Source organism: Cetorhinus maximus, chromosome 32, assembly GCF_964194155.1.
Source record: "Cetorhinus maximus chromosome 32, sCetMax3.hap1.1, whole genome shotgun sequence".
Lineage (NCBI taxonomy): Eukaryota > Metazoa > Chordata > Chondrichthyes > Lamniformes > Cetorhinidae > Cetorhinus > Cetorhinus maximus.
In genome coordinates, this window is record NC_135910.1 from 6,260,957 (window position 1) to 6,282,132 (window position 21,176).

Genomic DNA, 21,176 nt, shown 5'->3' on the forward strand with positions numbered 1-21,176 from the left:
GCCAGGTCAGAAAGAGGGGATATATGTGTGTAGATCTTTGAAGGTAGCAGGATGTATTGAGAGAACAGTCAGTAAAGTATGTGGGATCTTAGGCTTGAGTACAAAAGCAGGGAAGTTATGCTGAATCTTTATAATGCTCTGGATAGGCCACAACTATAGTACTGCATCCAGTTCTGATGGCCACAGGAAAGGATGTGAATGTTCTTGATGGTGCAGACGAGATTTACCAGAATGATTCGGGGATGAGGGAGTTCAGCTCCAAGTTTAGTTTGGAAAACCTGGACTGTCCTCCTTGGAGTAGAGGAGGTTGAGAGGAGATTTGATAGAGGTGTACAAGATTATGAGTTTTAAATAAGGGAGACAAAGCTGCTCCCATTAGCTGATGGTACAAAGAATCAGAGGACACAGATTTAAGGTTTTGAGCAAGAGATACAGGAAGGAATGTGAGGAAGGACTTTTTAGTAGGCAATGACCTAGCCGAGATGAACAATGATTTCAAAAGGAAACTGGATAGGTACTTGAAGGAAATAAATGTGCGGGGCTACCGGTAAGGAGTGGGGGAATGAGACAGGATGGATTGCTCTAGAGAGCTGGCATGGACTTGATGGACCAAATGGCCTCCTTCTGTGCCATAATGACTTTACAAGTTGTATTTAATGGAGACAACGGGGGTTGTGTTTGCTGACTGGAGAGTTGGTGGAAGTCCTGCAGCGCCCCTTTTAGGGAAAGCCCAGTATACTAAATGTCGCTCAGGCACTTAACTGGACAGCAGTGAGCCTTCCCTGGGATCAAGTACCCTGAGGGCAGAAGTCCTGCCCACTGAGAGCTGTGAGCCAATCAGAGGCTGACAGCTCTATCTGAACAGCAGCGCTGAGGAAGCAGTGGCTGCTGCCAGTATGACACCTACACAAGGCCTAGTATTGCCACTGGATCCCAGACCACAGGAAAGTGATAGCAGGAGGGAGACTGCAGGGTGAGGGCAGCGGGGGAGTGGGTTTCACAGCAAGGGCAGGGGGTGGTTCTCAGCGGGCTCCCCTTCCCAATGCCAGGTCCCTCAATCAGGCACTGAGTGCTTTTGAATGAGGGACCCCCTGGGAGCCAGCAAGCAACCCTGCAATAGCAGCAGTGGCACAATGGGGCCCTCAAGAGGGCATTAATTGCCCACTTAAAGGCCTCAAATGGCGGTGGGGTGGGAAGGCTGTCCCAGGCCTTCCCACCAGGGACTTAATTGGGATAGAGGTGGGAAGGTGGTGGTGGTGTCCCCTCTGGCCACTCCCACTTGATTAAATGCTCCCACTGGCACTAAACTCATCACTAGGCAGGACATTAAATTCTGCCCAATGATCATTTCAGACCTAGAGTTACAGCCAAATGTTTAAAATTTAAGTCATATTAGATAATAGCAATGAGATGCCATTTTTTTGCTAGTTTATCGCCAGATCGGGTTCAAATAAAGATAAGCCAATTTACATGAAGCCTACATATTTGATTTGCTTCTGCAAGTCAGAGGTACCAGGTGTGTTTCTTGACTTCACTTTCCAACCACTATAAACAAAGGCAAAGACAAAAGGCTGACTGAAATACATGAACATTCCAGTCCAAGCGACATTGTCCCTTCCTATCCTGTTATTGCTGTAGATGAAACAGCACAGCACTTACTAGTATGATGTTTCCTCTTCTAAATGTTCAAAGCTCTGAGACAAAAGATGGTATATTTTAGCAAAATTCTACACATCAGTTGTCGTGTATATCCAATTTTTAAATGGTTTTTTTTCTCCAGCTAAATGCTGTTGAAATAGTTTGGCTTCAATAGCAGGAATACCTGTGTTATAAACTGAGTATTTAATTCTGGGTTTGTCAGCTCAAGTTGTGCAGAGATCACTAACGCATCGCTATAGAATTTCTGCTGACCTTTATCTGTCTTGCGATCAGGACTAGACAGTTTCATCACAAATAATGGGAAGTAGTAGGTTTGGTGGAGTGGAAAACCAGAGACTCTCTCAAACCAACTTCTCAGTCACAGAGAAAAGGAAAATAAATAAAAAGTTTGAAAATGGAGACCCCCATTCCCCCCAAGGTAAGAATTATGGATTATTTTCACGCCACAAGTTTTGTGTGGGTGGGGCTTTAAACTAATGCTGCACACGGGCTTTAAATAAAAAGCAATGGGAGTGAAATTGGTCTATGCCAGTAGCGCAAAATGGGCTCATAGCGAATCAGCAGCCGATTTCTCACCATGCCAGTTTCTATTTTCCATTGACTTTGAAAATTTTGCCAAGGTTTTTAATTTCAAACCAAGTAAAAGTGCCATCCAGGCTGTGAAAATCTCCATAACGGCATTGGGTGAAATCATCCTGGATTTGTACAAAAAGCGGTAGCGGGCGGGAAGAAAGTTTTAACTGCCGGGTCGCAATGGTGAGGTTTCATGCCGTATTGTCCCATTCCCGCCTCATTAATTATGCAGCCACAGGAGACACGCTGTCTCGCTGGTGGGCGGCCTCCAATTTGCTTGCCGCACCATTACCTTGCCACTTCCTCACACCGGGCGCCATATTTAAACTGCAGCCGCGCGCAGACTTCTCAATGCTCGCAGCCCAGGGCTGCTCCAGTGAAGACATGGCCCCAAAATCCAAGAAGAGTTCAGACCCCTGATTCAGTGACACATCCCTGGGTTGCCTTCTGGCCACGGAGGCCCACCACTATGTCCTCTACCCCCACTCTGTCTGCAGGAGGCCCATCAGTCTCACCGCTCTGGCTTGGCAGGCGGTGGCAGAGGTGGTCAGTGCCAACGCTGCACACATGAGGTTGGTCATCCAGTGCAGAAAATGGATGAATGATCTCATTCGTGCCGCCAGGGTAAGTCAATCATCTCATCACTCTAAACTCACACACTCACAAGGCCATCACACATTCACTGGCATCTCACTCACTGCCAGCTCAAGGGATATCACCACTCACTCTCTCACACACACCCTCACATCTCCATATAGCCTCATCTCCTCTGGAGACTGCCTCCTCAGCCCTCACCCTCTCGAGGCCACTTGCACAGATCAACACATATCCCCACACACACCGGGATAACCCCCATCATCAGCACAGTCCTCGCCCTGCAGCCTCTCCCCTTGCCTGAGGCCAAGCAAGCCCTAGCCCTGCAGCCATTGAAAAGCCACCCCTGCCTTATGGCTGGTCTGGTAGTTAGAGACCTGCCCACGAGCACCCTAAAAGTGATGTGGTGCTGTCTGCGAAGCCTGGTGCTGATGACTGCAAGTGCTGCCCAAACCAAGGTAGGCAAACAAACCTCGAAGTCCTGAGCTAAGTGTAGCTCGCCAGGTGCACGTCACTAATGTGCAGTTGTGAAACATGCAATCACAGATGCTAAAGTATTGAAATTAGGTTCCCGACGTGTGGTGGTGATGAATGCAGCTCGCCATTGACGGGTGGAGCGGACGATTGCAAACTGGTTTCATGACGGCGTGAAGCCAATTTTGGCCTTTTGGCCATATTGTCCAGCTCCCTCCATCCCCAATGACAGCCGACGCCAATGGGGCCGGAAAATTCCGGCCATTCTGTGAGCTTCAGTGGAAAGCACATCAGCTGCCAATTCGCTAAGAGCCCATTCTGCCATACTGATGTGGACCAATTTCTCAAAGTGACTCTGATTCTTATGCAAGGTATTGTTAGACTTTCACTTCAAAAATGTCTCAAGTCACTTTATACCAATGCCTAGTTGTGTTTCAGGCTGACATTTACACAACGAATGGAGTATTATTGTGAAGCACAACCAACACTACAGCTGCAGCGTAAATGGGCACTTAGAGAGGCTCTATTATCACAGAAATTAGTATAAAAAGTCACTTTTACATTTGGACTAGTGCCTTAGTCAGATCTACATCTTCACAAAATATGGCTTGAAGCTGCTAGATTAGCCACATGCATGTCAAAGTGAGCTACATGCTCCCAATGAAAATGTTGGAAGTAGATTGTGTTGATTTTGTCAGTTGGAAATTAAGCAGATAATTTTTACAAAAAGGTATTTTGATATAGAATAAGTGGATAACCTGAGACATGACCTATGGTAAGTGCAGCATACTTGCAAAGAACGGCTGACATTGGGCCTATGGTTCCCAAGACTTTCCACCACTGCATGGGCTTCATAAACACATGAGGGGGAAAAATAGAAGGAAAAGTTGATGGGCTCGGATGGAGATGGATGGAAGGAGGCATGTGTGGAGTATAAACCCTGGCATGGAGCTGTTTCTGGGCTGTAAATACTGTATAATACAATGTAAAATATTTTGTTGGCTAGAAGAAGTCTAGGTTTGGTAAGAGTGCATATTCAGTCTGTCTTTTGAGCTAAGCAGAATCTTGTGGCACGTGAAACACATTCCAATAGCTGGTGTACTGTTCAAGGGTTCCCTATTCTGATCCCTAGATTTCACTATTATTTACCTAGGTATAGACCAAAAAGGCCCTGGATTATAGGCAGTGTGTACACCGCTGATCATGCTCTCGAATTAATATCTAGCATATAAAGCAAAAAATATCATATTCATAAATGGGACATTACACAGAAATTGTTCTAATATTTTGGTTTACATATTGTGGCAAATTGATCATGATGTAAAATAGTCTCACAATCAAGTTGGATTTATTATTAAAGTTGATTCTCTGGGATACTGCTCAAGAGCAATAAGAAAAATAATATTTGTGTGCCTCTCTTTTCGTATAGCTGCCTTTTGTCTACTATTTTTTCAGAGATGGGCAAAGACATGAACTGTCCAGGGTTTTAGCATATGGCCTTGCTTTTAAAAAGGGAAGATCTGGGTCATGTGAAGCAGAGGTACTGAGCAAGTCAAATACCCAGCATTGTGCAAAGTCTGATGGTGAGAGGGAGGATAGAGATTCATGTTAGGCAAGGCAGGGTTGCACATACTGGTATGCATGGTTGCGGGGCAGCTCATCGAAAGCAGCACTTAAAGCCTGATCATCTAGTAGTTCATCTTTAAATGATTGCTCTCTGTGTCAATGCAGGAATTTATGACTCAGGACTTGGCCATTTGTGATAAAATGTTATAAAATAGCAAAACACATCAAAAATAACTAAAAGTATACAAAACTAAATTCAAAAAAGTAAAAAAAAAATCATGAGTAAAATAAAAATTGCCATCCTGCAGAATTAATTTTGAGGGTGATTCTATGACTGGCCTGTGATGGGTACATGATCGTGTGGTTAGCATGAACCATTTAGCAAAGCTGAAGGTACTATATAAATACAGAACCATGGTCTTAAAGGCGCAAAACTTGTAATTATACAGATGCAATAGCTATATAATGCCCCATTAACTAAGGAATAATGAATATGGTTTATATAAATTCAGTGTTACTTTGATTAGGAGAAAGTGGGTCTACATTGTGGAGCATATGTAAATTGAGAGACATCAATTGAATTGATGTGTACAAATTAGTTATGTACACAAATATTCTTTACAATTTATTTAATTCATCTTTACCCAAAATATTGCTTTTATCCAAATTGAATCAATCCATCACATTCATTCAGTTTACGCTACATTTTTTGATCTCTTTTGATATGAAACCAGATCCACTGGATCTGGTGTACAAAGTTCTGGTTCGAGTGTAACTGGTCCTTCAGATGTCAAATAGGCTCTTCTGGCAGAAAAGTGAAGTATACTCAAGGAGATAGAAGAATAAAGTAAAATGGGAGACCTACAGGCTATGGTGTAAAAGATTTCTTAGCTGAAATGCATTCTTTACCATATGAAAGACTTCATTCCATGGACTCAGCTATTTCCAGTTTCCAGTCATGCAACACAGAGTGACAGGAGACAAGGCATAACTGTGCCACAGACTTGACGCAAAAATACAAGCGACAGCATATGGTGCAGAAACAGGGTTGTACGTACTGGTACAGCACGGCTGCACGCCAGCTCACAGAAACCAGTACTTACAGCCAGATCATCTATTAGTTTATCTTCAAACGAATGCTCCTCGGTGTCAATCCAGGTATTTCTATAACTTTCGATGAAGAGGTTAGATGCGCGATGCCTGAGGGAGGGCAAGAGTGAAAACAGGAGGGGTTGGGAATAAAGACACAACTTTAGTGGTTACACTATCTTATCACACAACTGTTAGAGATGGCATTTGTACAATTTTGCTCAGCTGATAGGTCAGAGAACAGAGGAAGGGGTAAACAAAGACCTCGATGTTGTTATGCTAACCTCCTTGACTTTACCTATCTACATTTCTCCACAATAGATGAGTATGACTATGTCTGGTAGGAGATACCAAATGCATAGAAGTTAAGTAGGTTATGCCCAAAACCTTTTAAAATCTAGTCATTTTTATAAATTGTTATGTAGTTAAATTGTACATTTATAGAGATGACCTTGAAGTTACACAGTGTGAATATGACCATATGAGCACTTAATGCATTCACATGAAATTCTTCCGATTGTCACTTTACAGGTGGCATTAATATTCACTAATATTCAACGTGCAATTTCAAGGTTGGAATATTGGTAAAAATATATCAGGTTGGTATACTTTCTGTCATCAGTTTATAGATTCACTGTGACTTATCCAATTTCTTTTAGAGTCCCTGCTTGTTTTTAGTGTTATTTTTCAATCACTACTTCTTAATTTAGCTCAGCTTCTCTTTTCTGTTAGGTGAAATTCTGCCTTATGGACATTGGTCATTTCCCCCACATTTTTCAAATGACATACTCATTGCACTAATTCTGACTAAATAATGTCCATTAGTTTGTGTTTACTGTGGACATTCTAATTCAGAACTAAAGAATTATTTCAGGTCCTCAACTTGCTGCTCTGACCGATCAGTTAATGCAGTAATTGTACAACATGCTTGTCAATGGACCATGTGTATTGCTAACTCTAAGATTTAGTGTCAGTGGGTGGTCACGCAAAGCCTACGTTACCATCAGTAGGTATACTAGACTTGCAAAGTCCGTTTCCTCACACGCTCTGCGAAGCCACAGATCTCGATAGGCGTTCATGAAGTAATAGCTAATTTTATGTCTGAGAGAAGAGGATAAATTTTCTACATTCAAGTCTTTCTGAGCAATATAACTGTTGTAGAAATTGTTTAGACACCAACATAAATCACAACTGGGTACTGAGAGTAAAAGGTGTTTAGTTAAATACCATTGCACTTACATTATTTTTTCTAGTGAGTGCATATTGAAAGTGTTAAGACTATAACAAAACTTCGATATCTGGTTTTACTGTTTGTGCAATGTTCCTAAGTTCAAGCTTCACTTCTGTAGCTCTAAAGGCAGAGTCAACTCCTGAGGGTCTAAACATTTGTATACATGTGTTAAGGCAACAAGTACTCTAACCAGCATATCACTTATCAATGACCTACATAGCATTTTAAAGTGCTTAAAGCTGCTGCAATCAAAAGCAGCATTGTATTGATATGCATTTTACAAACCAAATTGCAAAATTGCTTTGTACAGAACATGGAATAATGTTAGGAGGATGGTGAAAGAGCTGGTGAAAAAATACATCTGCTACCAACTTTGTTAGCCAAAGGATTCCTACTTTTTTAGGCTTAAAAGTACCACAAAATAGTGGCCTAGAAATGGTTCTGCTGCTGTCCACAACTCGCCAGCTCAGTAAAAGATAATTGAGATCCAATATCTGGTACTCCTCCTTGTGCCTCTTCATTCACCTGCAGGGAGCAATCCTGAATTTTGATATGCACACTATCTACACACATCTGGCATGTAAAATTTCTAACATTACAAAATGTAGGGTGCTGAGTTGCTGGGGAGTTGGAGGGCAACAAGCTCGAATGCAACACAAAATAAAAAAAAAGTTATACTTCCTCCAAACTAGTGAATCAAAATGTTAGAAAATTCACCAAAAAATAAAACCAACATTTTCGGGGGACGGAAAATCTACCACTGCCTATCTCTCACTACTGGCCAGGTGATTTATGGTTTAATCAATAATCCTTTGATTTTTGTTTTGCTTTTCTCTTTTTTTTTTATTGCCAACAGAGTGAATCTTTAAACTGCTCCTACATTTCTACTCATCATACTTAGAGCTCTTTCTATGCGTTAAGCCAGCAAGCAACAGATTTCACTTGGCATTATGTACTCCCTTTTTGAAAGGTATACAGTGGAGTTTTCCATAATTACCTTTTAATCAGCCTGTAACAATCACAAAAAAACTTAATTTTTTCCAATCTCTTTGTTTAGGTTCATTTAATAGGCATAGAGACTCAGAAACAAAAAAAGCTAAAGAAATGGGTTAAAGATAATTTTAAAGCGACACACAGATCAAATGTGACATAGGCAATTATAAACAAATCATATGGTTATTTCAAATGGGCTGAAAGTCCATTCCCCTACACTGGCAAAGGTGCAAAGCCATCCAGAGAGGGAGCAGAAAATGATGGGGTAAACAATGTCTTTCTGCCAATTCTTGACAAAGTGAAGCACCTAGATTGTCGCTAGGTCTTCCCGTCGTCACAAAAGATACTATACAAGTGCAAGCACTTTCTTTCATTTTTTTTTTAGCGAGATGGAGTGTATATTTCAAGATATTCAGTACACATCTGCAATGGGGTAATTGTACTCAAAAACCTCTCTTGCATCTGGCAGATCATTTCAGTTCCAAACATCCTAACAGCACAGCACAAGATTGACAAAACAGGTGCCAAATGGCTCTGAATCAAAGTCCTTGACGATTTCAGACCACCCAAATGTACATCATACAAAATCCTTAACAGTCTTCATAAAGACAGCATCACTACCACATTAAATTATGATCATCGTAGTATGCAGTAACAACCAGTATGAATAATTATAAATCAGACAAAGTTGGGACATTAACCTCTTGTGTAATATCACTAAAGAGTTGTTTGCAATACAAGTTTTGTTTATAAATGCAATTTTTACTGAATGAAAAATTGTTAAAAGAAAAAAGGTTAACATGTCTGGGTTTTATTCCAACTGCTAAAAGAAATTGTGGAAAAATATAAGGTTGGATCATGGAGAGAAAGGCACTGTAAAGTTATCTAGAAGTTTCCAAATCTTCAGGACATGTCTATTTTGTTATCAGTTTCTGCTTGATTTAGTTGTCTTGTGAGAGCACACAACACCGAATAGATTATCACTCAATATTTACCACTTTCTCCTATGATTTAATTTAATTTGCTGGGGCTAGTGATTTATAGGAACAAATTACACATCACTGTCTTGAAAGATAAAAAAAAAATGCAATGTTCAGATAGATTTATCGCTTATTCATTATCAGTGTAGAAAAAAAAATCTAATGCCAGCAATTTTAAATAGAAGGGAAAGCAGCCTTTTTCTGGTTCTGTGAAACATTGCATGCTAGCTTACCTTGGTAGGTTATACAGAGGAGTCATTCTGAAGCATGCTACCACAGCTCTCCTGCGCTGTTTTGACAAGAGCTTGTACCAAACCATCTTCTTTGACTTGAAAGGATGTTCTGTCTAACCAACAAATAAATTCCAATGTGTTAACGACATGACAAATGATAAAAAATGCACATGCTCTCCCTGAATATGGTAGCCTTTTAATGCATTGCCCACCACAATAGATGCAGCACTATGGTGGGACTTGGTGGGCTAGACTTGATGCCCATTCAAAGTCAATGTGAACAGAATCTACCACTGCATTTGCAGGATGGTAACATCTTGTAGTGAACATATACTGTATGTAATTTTTAATTAGCTGGTACTCCCTCAACAGTGATGAGTGTACTGGTGGACATTATTACTAGTTTAAAACCACATCCCTTCCACTAAAACTGAAGGAAACAAAGCGCTGAATTTTACGGCACCTCCGCTGGGTGTGTTTTCAGCAGTGGGGCACATAAAATATGTCAGGTGGCTAGTCCACCGCCTTCCCGCCCACTTCCTGACCTAGTCCTCAGGGGAGATGGGTAAGCACCCACTAATCTGCCTGCCACTTAAGGCCCACAATAGGCCTAAATGCCAATTATTGACTTCAGTCTGCATTCACTGTAATGATATGCTGAGCAGTGGCAGGTGGGCGAGAGTGGGATGGCCATTTTTAAAAAAGAACTTTAGTGAAAAGGCTGAAAGGGGGGGGGGGGGCACATCATGCAGGGAGTGTTCTTATGGCACAGGCGATAGTAAATGCTGAGCTGTTCAAATCCCAAAGGGAAACTTGAAATCACTGCCACAACCGTTTTCCAATTTGTATATACCTCGAGGTGCGCGCTTTGAATTCAGTAGTAATAAGACCACCGAATCTTATAGGTTGCTTACAAAACTAAATTAAATCTTTATTAAATAGAAAAACAAATGATTTTAAGCACGTACATAGGGCTGAATTTTGCCCTTGATGGGCGGGCTGGCCCGGCCGACTCGGCGGCGGGTGGGCAGCTGATCGCCGCCGCCGAAACGAACCCTGCCACCATTTTACGTGGGCGGGCCAATTAAGGTCCGCCCAGCGGGACGCCCGACGGGAAGCGCTATGTGCTTCCTGTGCGGGCGGGGGGGTAGAGAGATTCCCCAACTGCGAAAGAGCGCACATCCCCCTGAGGCTAAATGCTGCCTCAGGGAGATCGCTGAAAGTCTGTGAAACATTAAAAATAGAAAAATAAAAAAATCATTAACATGTCCCCCTCATGTGAAAATGTCACACGAGAATGGACATGTTAAGGAAGTGCACAAAAACTTTATTGCACTTTTTAAATTCCGATATCAAACCTCATCCCGCCACTGGATGAGGTTTGATAAAAAATCACTTACCTGCCTGCCCGTTGGGCCCCTGCGCCGAGCTGAAGTTCCCACGGGCCCCTCAAAAACCTGGTCGATTGGTGACTTAATGGCCTTAACGAGGCCTTTAATTAATGGCGGGCGTGCGTTGCGCTGCATAGCGCGCCCGCCGACCGAAACATCGCGATGCCGCGCGCTGACGTTGGGATGCTCGCGCGACATTTTAAGTGCTGACGTGTGGGCTCCGCCACCCACACATCAGCCAGAAGATTCAGCCCATAGAGTTTACAAATTACAACTATGATAAATCCTAGCTCCCCTAATTAATCTAATCCCCAGTTACACCTACATTAAGGCAACAGTAAAACTCACAGGGCTGCATCTTCTGGTTGGCGAGCAGGGGGCGGGGCCTGCTTGCCAACGCATAAAATGATGTGGGGATATGTCGGGCGTGCGTCCTGACACGTCATTTGGATTTTCAGTTTGGCGGGTGCACTGTCAAAGGCCTATTAAGGCCATTAAAAAAGCAATTAAAGTGATTAATGGACCTGCCTGTTCCAACCTTAAGCTTGGCGGGCAGGCCGGGAGCTGAGGCGGGCTTCTGAAAAACCATGAAACCTCACGCACGGGCGGGATGAGGTTATTAAAATTTGTATGAAATCTCTAAATAAAAGAAATTGACATGTCCCACCTCATGTGACAGTGGCACATGAGGGAACTTGTCAGTAATTTTTTTTCTCATCTTTGTTTAATGTTTCAAACCTGAGCCAATCTCCCTGAGGCACTTTGCCTCAGGGAGATCTGCGCACTCTTTTGCACACACGCGTGAGAGCGCACTCCTGGCTTGGGGAATCCCGCCCCCCACCCCCCCCAACCCGCACAGAGAGCACAGAGCGCTTCCTGGCGGACGTCACGCTGGGCGGGCCTTAATTGGCCTGCCGATGTAAAATGGCGATCGGTAACCTGCCCGCCCCAGCGACCCGGGGGCGGGGGGAGGGGGGTAAAATGTTGCCCATAGATTTTAAAAGACCCAGGCAAAGTAACATGATACCGCGAACAGTCGAATTCAAAGTGAGTTTTCTTAACTTCTTGGGGGAGAACTTTCTCCCCATCGGTGGGGGGGAGGTGGTTGTGTGGGAGCGGGTGTGCGCACAGCCGATCGCTGCCTGCAATTGGCTGGGCGGGTCTGGGCTAGGCCTTAATTGGCCTGCCCACATAAAGTGGCAGCGCCCGCCCGGAAGCGCTGACCACGCGCGCGAAAGAGCACAGAAATCTCCCTGAGGCAGCTCTGAGTTTAGCTTAAGTGTAAAAGATTTTAATGAAAAAAAAAATTTTAGGACATGTCCCCTCATGTGAAACTGTCACATGAGCTCGGACATGTCTATGAATTTTATTGAAAAATTTTTCACACCTTTAAAAACCTTCATGAAACCCCATCCTGCCCATGGATGAGGTTCCATGAAAAATGCGAAGGCCGCCTGGGCTCTTCGCCTGCCCGCCAACATTAAGGTTGGACGGGCAGCTCAGTTTGTTGTTTTAATTGAAAGTTAACTGACCTTAATAGACCTTAGACAGTTCAGCAGGCACGCAGCTGACTTGGGTGCACGCCCGCCGAACTGAAGATCTGAATGGCACACGGTGATGTCGGGATGTACGCCTGATGTCACCGCGTGTCACTTTATGCCTCGGCGAGCAGGCCCCACCCCCGCTCGCTGAACTGAAGATTCTGCCCTGGCAGACAGCAGTTTGAGGCTTAGAGGCAAGATGCTTTTCACACTTGTTAGATCTTAGAAAACCTTATTTTCTACACACAACCTCATCTCCTTTATACAGATTTCCTCTTTGAATGCAAATTCCCATTGTTTTACTATGTATTTGGGCTTTACCTCTCTAATAATAAAAATCTATCATAGTACCAATTTTACCAGTAATCTTTGGGAAAAATAAACACATTTCTCCTGGCTAGATGAAACATTTCACCTGCTCATTTGAATTCAAACTAGTCTGGTTTCTTCAAAAATATAAATGTTCCCTTTACACCTCACATTCTAAAACTTCTCCCATGTTTACCTATTTAACATATTCAAACCTAGCCTATCTTCTGGTACATCAAAGCCTTCAGACCAGCTACCTTTAATTCAATTAAGTCCCACACACACACACAGACCCATAGACACAGACCCCACTATTACTCCACTTTACAATAAATTCCAATATAATTATGAAAATCATTGTTTGATTAGTTGATCGGTGTGCATCAGGGGCACCCCGCAAGGTGTTACCCTCCTCCTTTGTGCCTCCCCACCTGGCCTCCAATTTACTGCTGCGATTGTAGGCAAGCTTGTGATGTCCTAACTGTTTAGTTTTAGTAAATAAATGTAGTTCAATACTTTGTGATTCAAGCCCAGCCTGAGTGTGATAGGTTGATAATATTATCGTTTGAAATGGCTTGGAGTGAAATAGTGCAGAGATCATTAATGGCCTAGGCCTGAGAGCACCATAAAGGATGAGGTCACTGGAGTGGAAGAAAAATTCAGTACTCCAGTTTATGGCTTATAGGAGATATAAGGTCTGCTAAGGAAAGAAAGGGAAGACCATTGCAAGAGAGAATGACTGCTTTAAAATAAGCATAAGCACTTGTGCTGGTAGCAGTGAGCTAAGAGGGATATTTACATCAGAATGATAACATAAGCACCATTTAAGAGAGTTATGAAGAATCTGAGGGAGGTTTTGGGCCAGATTTTCATGCGCCAAATCGGGTTGCACTGAAGTGAGAGACCTAAAAAATGGTGCCAACGTCATATGTCATGATGTCTCACCTCCGTTCCCCACCCAAAAGAGTATCATAATTATGTTCAGCTCGATACATTTGAAATAAACGTACGTATTAATTATCCTTTACTGATCCATGCAATGGCCCTGATATTTACTCAGGGGCGTAGACAGAGAGGTGGCGGGGTGTGCGGTGGGGGAGGTTGGACATTGGGAGGGGGCGAGCAGTCGGAGATCACAGTGGGTGCTGGAGGTCAGAGATCCCGGGATCTGAGCTGAGACCAGGTTAGTACTTCCCCAAATCAATTAGACCTACCCAACCTGTTATGTGCCATTTTATGGTTTCACATCCTGAATGTTGCAATATGCTGACCCTCTGAGGTTAACAATACATTTAAAAATACAGGGTGCCAATGATTGGGTATTACTGTTATTCTTTCATCAAGTACCACCTTTGGTGTGATATTCCTGTTTTTAATTAACTCTTTTATTTAACTTAAATTACACAAAAAACTTAAGATGACTGAACACAAAGCATATTTGTCACAGATGCTTGTACCTGCTCCAAGTGATACAGGACGGCAGAGACCTCTTGTACTCGTTTCACAATTTTGTCAGGGTCATTGCTGTCTTCAGCCTTGCCAGCCATGTCCTTGTACAACGCCATCTGCCATCGCATAGATGAAGCATTTTCACACTACAAAACACATGTATAAATTTAATAAGTTACTGTTTCATGTCCAGTCACTTTACAATTTGGCCCAACCCCAGCCCCTATTAGCATTCACTGAAAAATATTACAAAAGTTTACAAATAAAAGACCGTATCAACAAGAACAACTTGCATTTACATAGAGCCTTCAATGTAGTAAAAGATCCAAAAGGTGCTTCACAGGAGCCTAAACAGGCAATTGACATCGAGCCAAAGGAGGCCTAGGGCTGGATTTTCATGTTAGAGACAGGTATTGTGAGTTGGGAAATTTTCTGGCTCAGTGTGCCCGCCTTGGGAAAAAGTGCCTGGAAAGGGGTGATATTTGTTCTGGGAAGACTGATGCGTGCTGGCGTCAGGCCCGCTACCCCTGGAAACAGTTCGAATGTGGCCACAGGGGCTGCTGAGTTCTGAGGTGAGTTTGTCCCAGTTATTTTATTCAACAGTAGGTTCTCTAGTCCACCCACTCCCCATGCCAACTCATCTTCTTCCACCCACTCCAATGGTCCCTCATACCCTCTGTGCCAAACCATGGCCACTCACCCTCAACAGCTTCTCATTCCCTCCATGCCAACCCATAGCACTTCCATGCCCATTCACCCAGTATACACTCTGTACAGAACCAATAGTAACAATGGCATATGTGTAAAAGCTTAAAAAACAGCCATTCATGACTTTCTTAAAAATCTGCTGTTACTACATCCCTATAAAAGTGTCAATCAACCAGACATTTAAAGGATCAACAGCCGAAACTACAAGCATTTGCCATCTCTTTATCTTGTCTAAATAAACATTGAGCAATTGGCAAAAACTCGAGGACAAAGCAGCCCATTGGATTGGCACCCCATCAACAACATTCACTCCCTCCACCATCAATGCACAGTAGCAGCAGTGTGTACCACCTACAAGATGCACTGCAGGAACTCACCAAGCCTCCTTAGACAGTACCTTCCAAATCCACGACCACTACCATCTAGAAGAACAAGGGCAGCAGATAGATGGGAACACCACCACCTGGAAGTTCACCTCCAAGCCACACACCATCCAGACTTGGAAATATATCGCTGTTCCTTCACTGTCACTGGGACAAAATCCTAGAACTCTCTCCCTAACAGCACTGTGGGTGTACCTACACCACATGGACTGCAGTGGTTCAAGAAGGTAGCTCACCACCACCTTCTCAAGGGCAATTAGGGATAGGCAATAAATGTTGGCCGAGCCAGCGATACCCACATCCCATAAAAGAATAAAAAATAATTGGAATGCCTGGGCTCTCAGCCAATGGATTAGTCTGTTGAAACAGGTTCTCTTTGATAAATTTTGTTAGTTGCTCAATGCTTATTTACACATGATAAAGAAGTGTCAAGTGCTTGGAGTTTCCAGTTTCAAGTCCCACTTCAGGATTGATGGTCAAGGAAGGTGCCTTCATAACACGGCAAAAAGTTGAGTATCAACTTGTAAATCCTTCCAACACACTCCAATGGAAGGCAGTAAGAGCGGGAGAGATTCCTGGTCAGCCATGTGATATGAAAAAATTGGAGTCTCTACCATCACGATTTATAGCTCCAGGCTACAACAGGCATATAAAGGTGTATGATGTCACAGAACCTTGGAGGGGGGTGGGGCGGGGGGGCGGGGGGAAGAGAGGTGGGTGGCTAAGTAGGCTGGATGGTCGGTGTGGATTAGATTGTGTCAACAGCACGGGATTCGATCCCTGCTTCAGCTGGGGCCGATTCGGGGCTTGCCTCCTTGCCCTAACCATGGTGGAGGTTGTGGTGCTGTGGACTGGGCCTGCCTTCTGGCAAATAACTCAAGGAGGAAAGAAGAATATCTCCAGCCTCCACCTTTATTGCAGTTGAAATATTTCTCTACATGTTTGACACCTCTAGTCTCATGGCCCGATATTAGCCCAGAGGAGAGGAGGAAGCGAGGTTTGCTGTTTTGAGGTTAGGAAACCCAGATTAACGAGTTTTCCTCTGCCCTGTCAAATTTAACGTTAGGACCTTATCAACATTTTTGGACTCAGTTAGGCAGGTAGGCCTTCAGCACCAGGCACTGTGGAGCAGAGAGGATTGGGTGATCAAAATGGGGATGAGGTTTGGGAGTGTTCTGGGGCCTCAGTGGAGAATTTGGAAGATTCAATGCTGGTATAGATTGAAGCCCTTTGTAGAAATTGGAAGCGTTGGGAGGGGGGGGGGGATGCCAATGGCAAGGGTGGGTGAAGTGGGTAATCTGGATCCAGCAGGTAAGTGGTAACTGAATCCAAAGGGGGAATTTTCTCCCTGTTGGGCAGGCTGGTTGGGAGCAGGCGGGCAAGGAGCCAATCACCGCCCACGTGCCGCTATTTTATGTGGGTGGGCCAATTAAGGCCTGCCCAGTGTGACGCGCGCCTTGTAGCGCTTAGCTCTATCTGTGCGGATGGGGGGAGAGTCGGGGCCTGCGCTCTTTTGTGTGCATGCAAAGCTGCCTCAGAGAGATTAAGTTCAGTTTGAAACTTCAAAGTTAAAAATCACTTACACACGTCCCGTCATAGGACAGCGTCACACGAGCTGGGACACGGTTATCAAATGTTTGAAAAATATTTATTAATTTAATAAACCCTTAACGAAACCTCATCCCGCCCATGCCCAACGTCATCGCACGTCATTTTATGTGTTGGTGTGCGGGGCCCGCCCCCACACGCTGAACAGAAAATTCTGCCCTAACAGTCCTCAGCTACCTTTAGCTGCTGGATTTCCCAAGACCTGGAAAAGCCCAGCTGGCCAGAATTAAATGTAAAATGGTTGTTAATTCGGAGGTACACAGTCTTATAGTATTTAAATGGAAAACAGCCTCCTGCAAGTTGGTTACCCACCCTTCATCCCACATTTGTTAAAACTTTGGGGGGGAATTTTCAATATCGGGTGGGGAGAGCGGGAGCGGCGATTGGGACCGCACCGCCATTTTGCACGAGCGGGCCAATTAAGGCCCGCCCAGCGTGTTTGGCGAATCCTGGAGACAGCGGGACTGAGTGGGTGCAGGCGGAACGGCAATCGCCGCCGGGTCCAATGGCGACCTGGTGGCCTGTTTAAATTTCAAGCTGCACCAAGACTGCTGCACATGGCCAGAGGTTGGGGGGCAAGGCCAATCTGAAACAGCCATGCAGGAGGGTAGGGCGGGCAGCCAGTGTGCACCCAGGTTTTCCGATGAGTGCCTTGCTGCCCTCCTCGAGGAGGTGGCAGCACGGCGGGATGTGCATGTCCCTGAGGACGGGAAGAGGAGGCCACCCCACTTGACCAAGCGTGTGTGGGAGAAGGTTGCAGAGGTTGTGAGCTCCCACGACGTGGTGCAGTGCTCAGTGACCCAGTGCCGCAAGCGCTTCAACGACCTGCTGCGCATGGGAAGGGTGAGTAGCATGTTGGCATCGTTCACTGCACCCATCATGTAACCTTCTGCCCCGCTGCGGACTACCAATGTCTGATTGCCTGTGCAATGAGTTAGTGACGGCATGTGTCCTTAGCTGGGCGGCCCACCAGAGATTGCCTATGTGTTCGTCAGCATGAGAGGGTTGAGGTGAGATGGGTTCAGCACCTGCAGCATGTAGTGCAGTGACACCCACATGACTGTCGTGGGTTCAACCTGGAGGAGCTACACCTAGGCGCACTGGTCGAACTCCACGATATGTGGAAGTCAGGGTGATGACATGGTGTGAGGGGATCTTTAAGGTCCTGTGGCACAGATGGATGTGCTGCCCTCTGCGCTCCATGTCACTGTGCCTCCTTGCAACGGCTGGTACAACTGTGTGCTCTCAACTGTGATGAAGGCAGCATGTGGGCAGGGGAAAGGACACACCAGGCATATTTGTGTGAGTGCCAGCCACCAGTGGGGGAAGGAAGCACTGCAGACCTGCAATAGCCAACTGGGCTTGGAATTGGCCGGCCGCGAGGAGATTGACGGTACAAGTATTACTTATCAATGCAATTTTTTCATTTGCAGGAGAAGAATTCTCATAACAGCACCAAGCGGCTGAGAACTGGCGGTGGGCCTGCCCAGATATTGATGCTCAGTCATTTTGAGCAGGAGGCACTGGACCTAGAGAGGTGGCACACGCCCAGGTCCACTGGAGCCAGAGAGGTTGGGGTTCCAAGGGCAGGTATGTATGGCCAGCACTCACGTCACCAGTAGTCTCCGAACATCCATGCCATTGCTGATTGTTCAGTGAGTAACGTTACCAACATGGCGTACGCAGAGCGTGTAGAATGATGAGCGCTTGATGAGCCGGTGGACAGGCAGGTACAATGAAATCAGGCTAACTGATCGAATTTCCTTACTCTTCCTTTTAGCATCATCGGCGCACGGCCGGGAGTAGGAGCAGCTTTAACACCTGAGGGGCATGAAGTTGCACCTTTGGAAGCGTCACACCATCTCTGCCAGGCAGGCACTAACGCAGATACTGGCACCACGGTGGGCATCATATCTTCGGCTAGTGTCCCGGGTCACAGAGGTGAGGGCACTTCACAGTCGCTGGAGCAGCTGGTGGAGACAGAGTGTCGATGGCACCTACAGTTGGAGGAAGGCAGGGGCCCAGGCACATGCTCAGTCCTTGGCAGATGATGAACCTCTGGAGCCATGGGCGATGCAGCCAAGTGCTGACATGCGGCCAGGTGTTCGGAAACATCTGTTGGAGATACATGAGGCTTTGCTTGGCTTGGTGTCAGTGGTGGAGGAGTCTACCCCGGCTGATGCATTGAGCATCATGGCTGAGCGCCAAGCTTCCTCCATGGAGAGATTGGCAACTCACATGGAGAGGCAGCTCCAGGGACAGGATCAGGGGTTCCTGGGGTTGTACTCGGACCTGCACGCCCTCACCGGGGCACTGACCTCGTCTGGTCAGTGCCTGCGTGGGCGGTGGTTTGGCCACCAGGTATCCCACCTTGGTGCCCATCCATTTACGGTGAGCAGGGTGGGCCAAATAGACCTCACATCGGCGGAGCAGCTGCCTGTCGTCTCTGCTGGCGCCTCTCAGGGCGCTTCGGAGGAGGGCAGCAGCTCCCCCGCCCCTCTGCCAGTGACCGAGGCACCCAATGAGGCTGTGACGACTGGGGAGATGCCAGCTGCGGAGCTGGCAGCTCCCTCCCAGGCGGGGCCATCACAGGCTCGATGGGCCTGAGGACGTCCGCCAAGGTCATCGAGGCCAACAAGACATCAGAGAGAGCACATCACATTCTTCCCCTCCAACGTTCAGTGGTTTTCAACTCCCCCAACAAATTGTACTCCAAATCTTCGCCTGCAAATAGCTTTGATGGAGCCTTTTGCTGGAGAACGGAACAATAACTTTATATTCTTTTACTTTGTTTTATATTTTCTAATGCGCCTTAACAGAAATCATTGGAAGGGAGGTGAAGGTACTTCATGGGGAGGATTTTCCCCTCGTTGGTCGGGCATGGCGTGCGGGCCCGGGAGTGGCCGCGAAACTGACTGCCGTCCGTGATTGGGCCCCGGCAGCGATTTCACACTGGCCGGCCAATTAGCTGCCAGCCGCCTGAACCGCGCGCGGGAGGAGGGCGAGCGCGTAAGTCAGCGCATGCACTCACAGAAAGCTCCCTGAAGGCACAGAGCCGCCTCTGGGAGCTGAAGGTTTTCAACTTTACAAATAAAGATTTTAAAGTTAAGGGAAACATGTCCCCTCATGTGACTCTGCTCATTTCACATGAGCAGGGACGTGTTAAAAATGACTTTTAAAAGTTTTTTTTTTACTGTTTTCTTAATCAATGGTCTAAAACCTCATCCCGCCCATGGATGAGGTTTCGCAAAAAATGCAAAGGCCGCTTGGCCTTTTCGCCTGCCCGCCCACCGTAATTCAATTCAATTAATTGATCAGGGCCTTAATAGGCCTCTTAGTTGTCGCCAATCGTCCCAACAATTTTGCCCCATGCATTCGATTCAGATGATGCCAAGGTGCCCACTAAAATTACAGGAAAATCTGTTATTGGTGGTAGATTACAATCAATTTTAGAACTTTTAGCTATCTGGAGATTGAGAAAATACTGAATTATGGAACAAAATGAAGATATTGATGATAAAAAGTGAATGGTCTTTTTTTCATTCTGAAATTATTTTACCTTTCCTTGCAAGTGAAGGTTATCTTGAAGAAACTCTCGTACTTCTTCATCTGTATCTTTCTGTCAGAATTGTAAGAAAAGAGAGATCAGTGCCAGAGCAAATCACAGAAACAGTACTCTTGATTGAAGTAATACCTATGAGAAAATAGTTTCACTTTCTGTTGTTTTTCCAAGGAACTGAAGATATTTTCAATTGGACATTCTCCAGACAAACTGTAGTTTATGATCTAATTGTGATTTTGAAATCTAGAATTCTTCACTCCATTAGAGATTTAGCACCAAGTATTGTACACACGTACATTAAGCACTTTAGCATTTGTTTTATACATATGAAAAAGTTGATTTACAAATCCTGCAGATGCAGAGAATGTCGACAGGAGACAAGGTTATAACACTGCAGTACCGAACCTTTGACCTGTTTCAAGCATGGCTCTACAATGGATGTGAGATTGATAGATTTATTATACAATATACAATGTACTTTTCTAGATATATTGATAGAACTATTATTACAGTATAAAACAGATGATGCTAGAAACCTTCAATGCCCCATTTAATAAACTAATCTGTCTCTCCTTCTCTTCAGAAGATGCTATGTTGTTCACAGGATGAACTCTAGTACTTTGCTCAAGTAACCATTCTTCATGAGAAGCCTGGACGTTGGCAAGTCAACAGCAGGAGGTATCATAGCTAAGCGTGATCTTTTCCTCCTCCCCTGTCATCCACATAGACAGCTTTCCTATAGATTCCATTTGATACCTTAAGTACTTCAATGTTTTATATAATCTTCATCTTTACAAAGATCTTCTTGTTTATGACTACTGTAAAGAACATAC

At 44.9% G+C, this 21,176-nt stretch overlaps 1 protein-coding gene across 1 annotated transcript in view; it reads right to left on the reverse strand.

The window, feature by feature from the left end:
- Positions 1–21,176, reverse strand: part of LOC144671280 (ryanodine receptor 1-like) — a 473,493-nt gene that overhangs the window by 103,072 nt on the left and 349,245 nt on the right. The window contains exons 72-75 of the mRNA XM_078533089.1: positions 20,341–20,400; positions 14,091–14,228; positions 9,393–9,505; positions 5,970–6,066 (exon numbers count right to left, since the gene is read on the reverse strand). Of these exons, the coding sequence (XP_078389215.1) occupies positions 5,970–6,066; positions 9,393–9,505; positions 14,091–14,228; positions 20,341–20,400 (408 nt within the window). The remainder of the gene's footprint in view (positions 1–5,969; positions 6,067–9,392; positions 9,506–14,090; positions 14,229–20,340; positions 20,401–21,176) is intronic.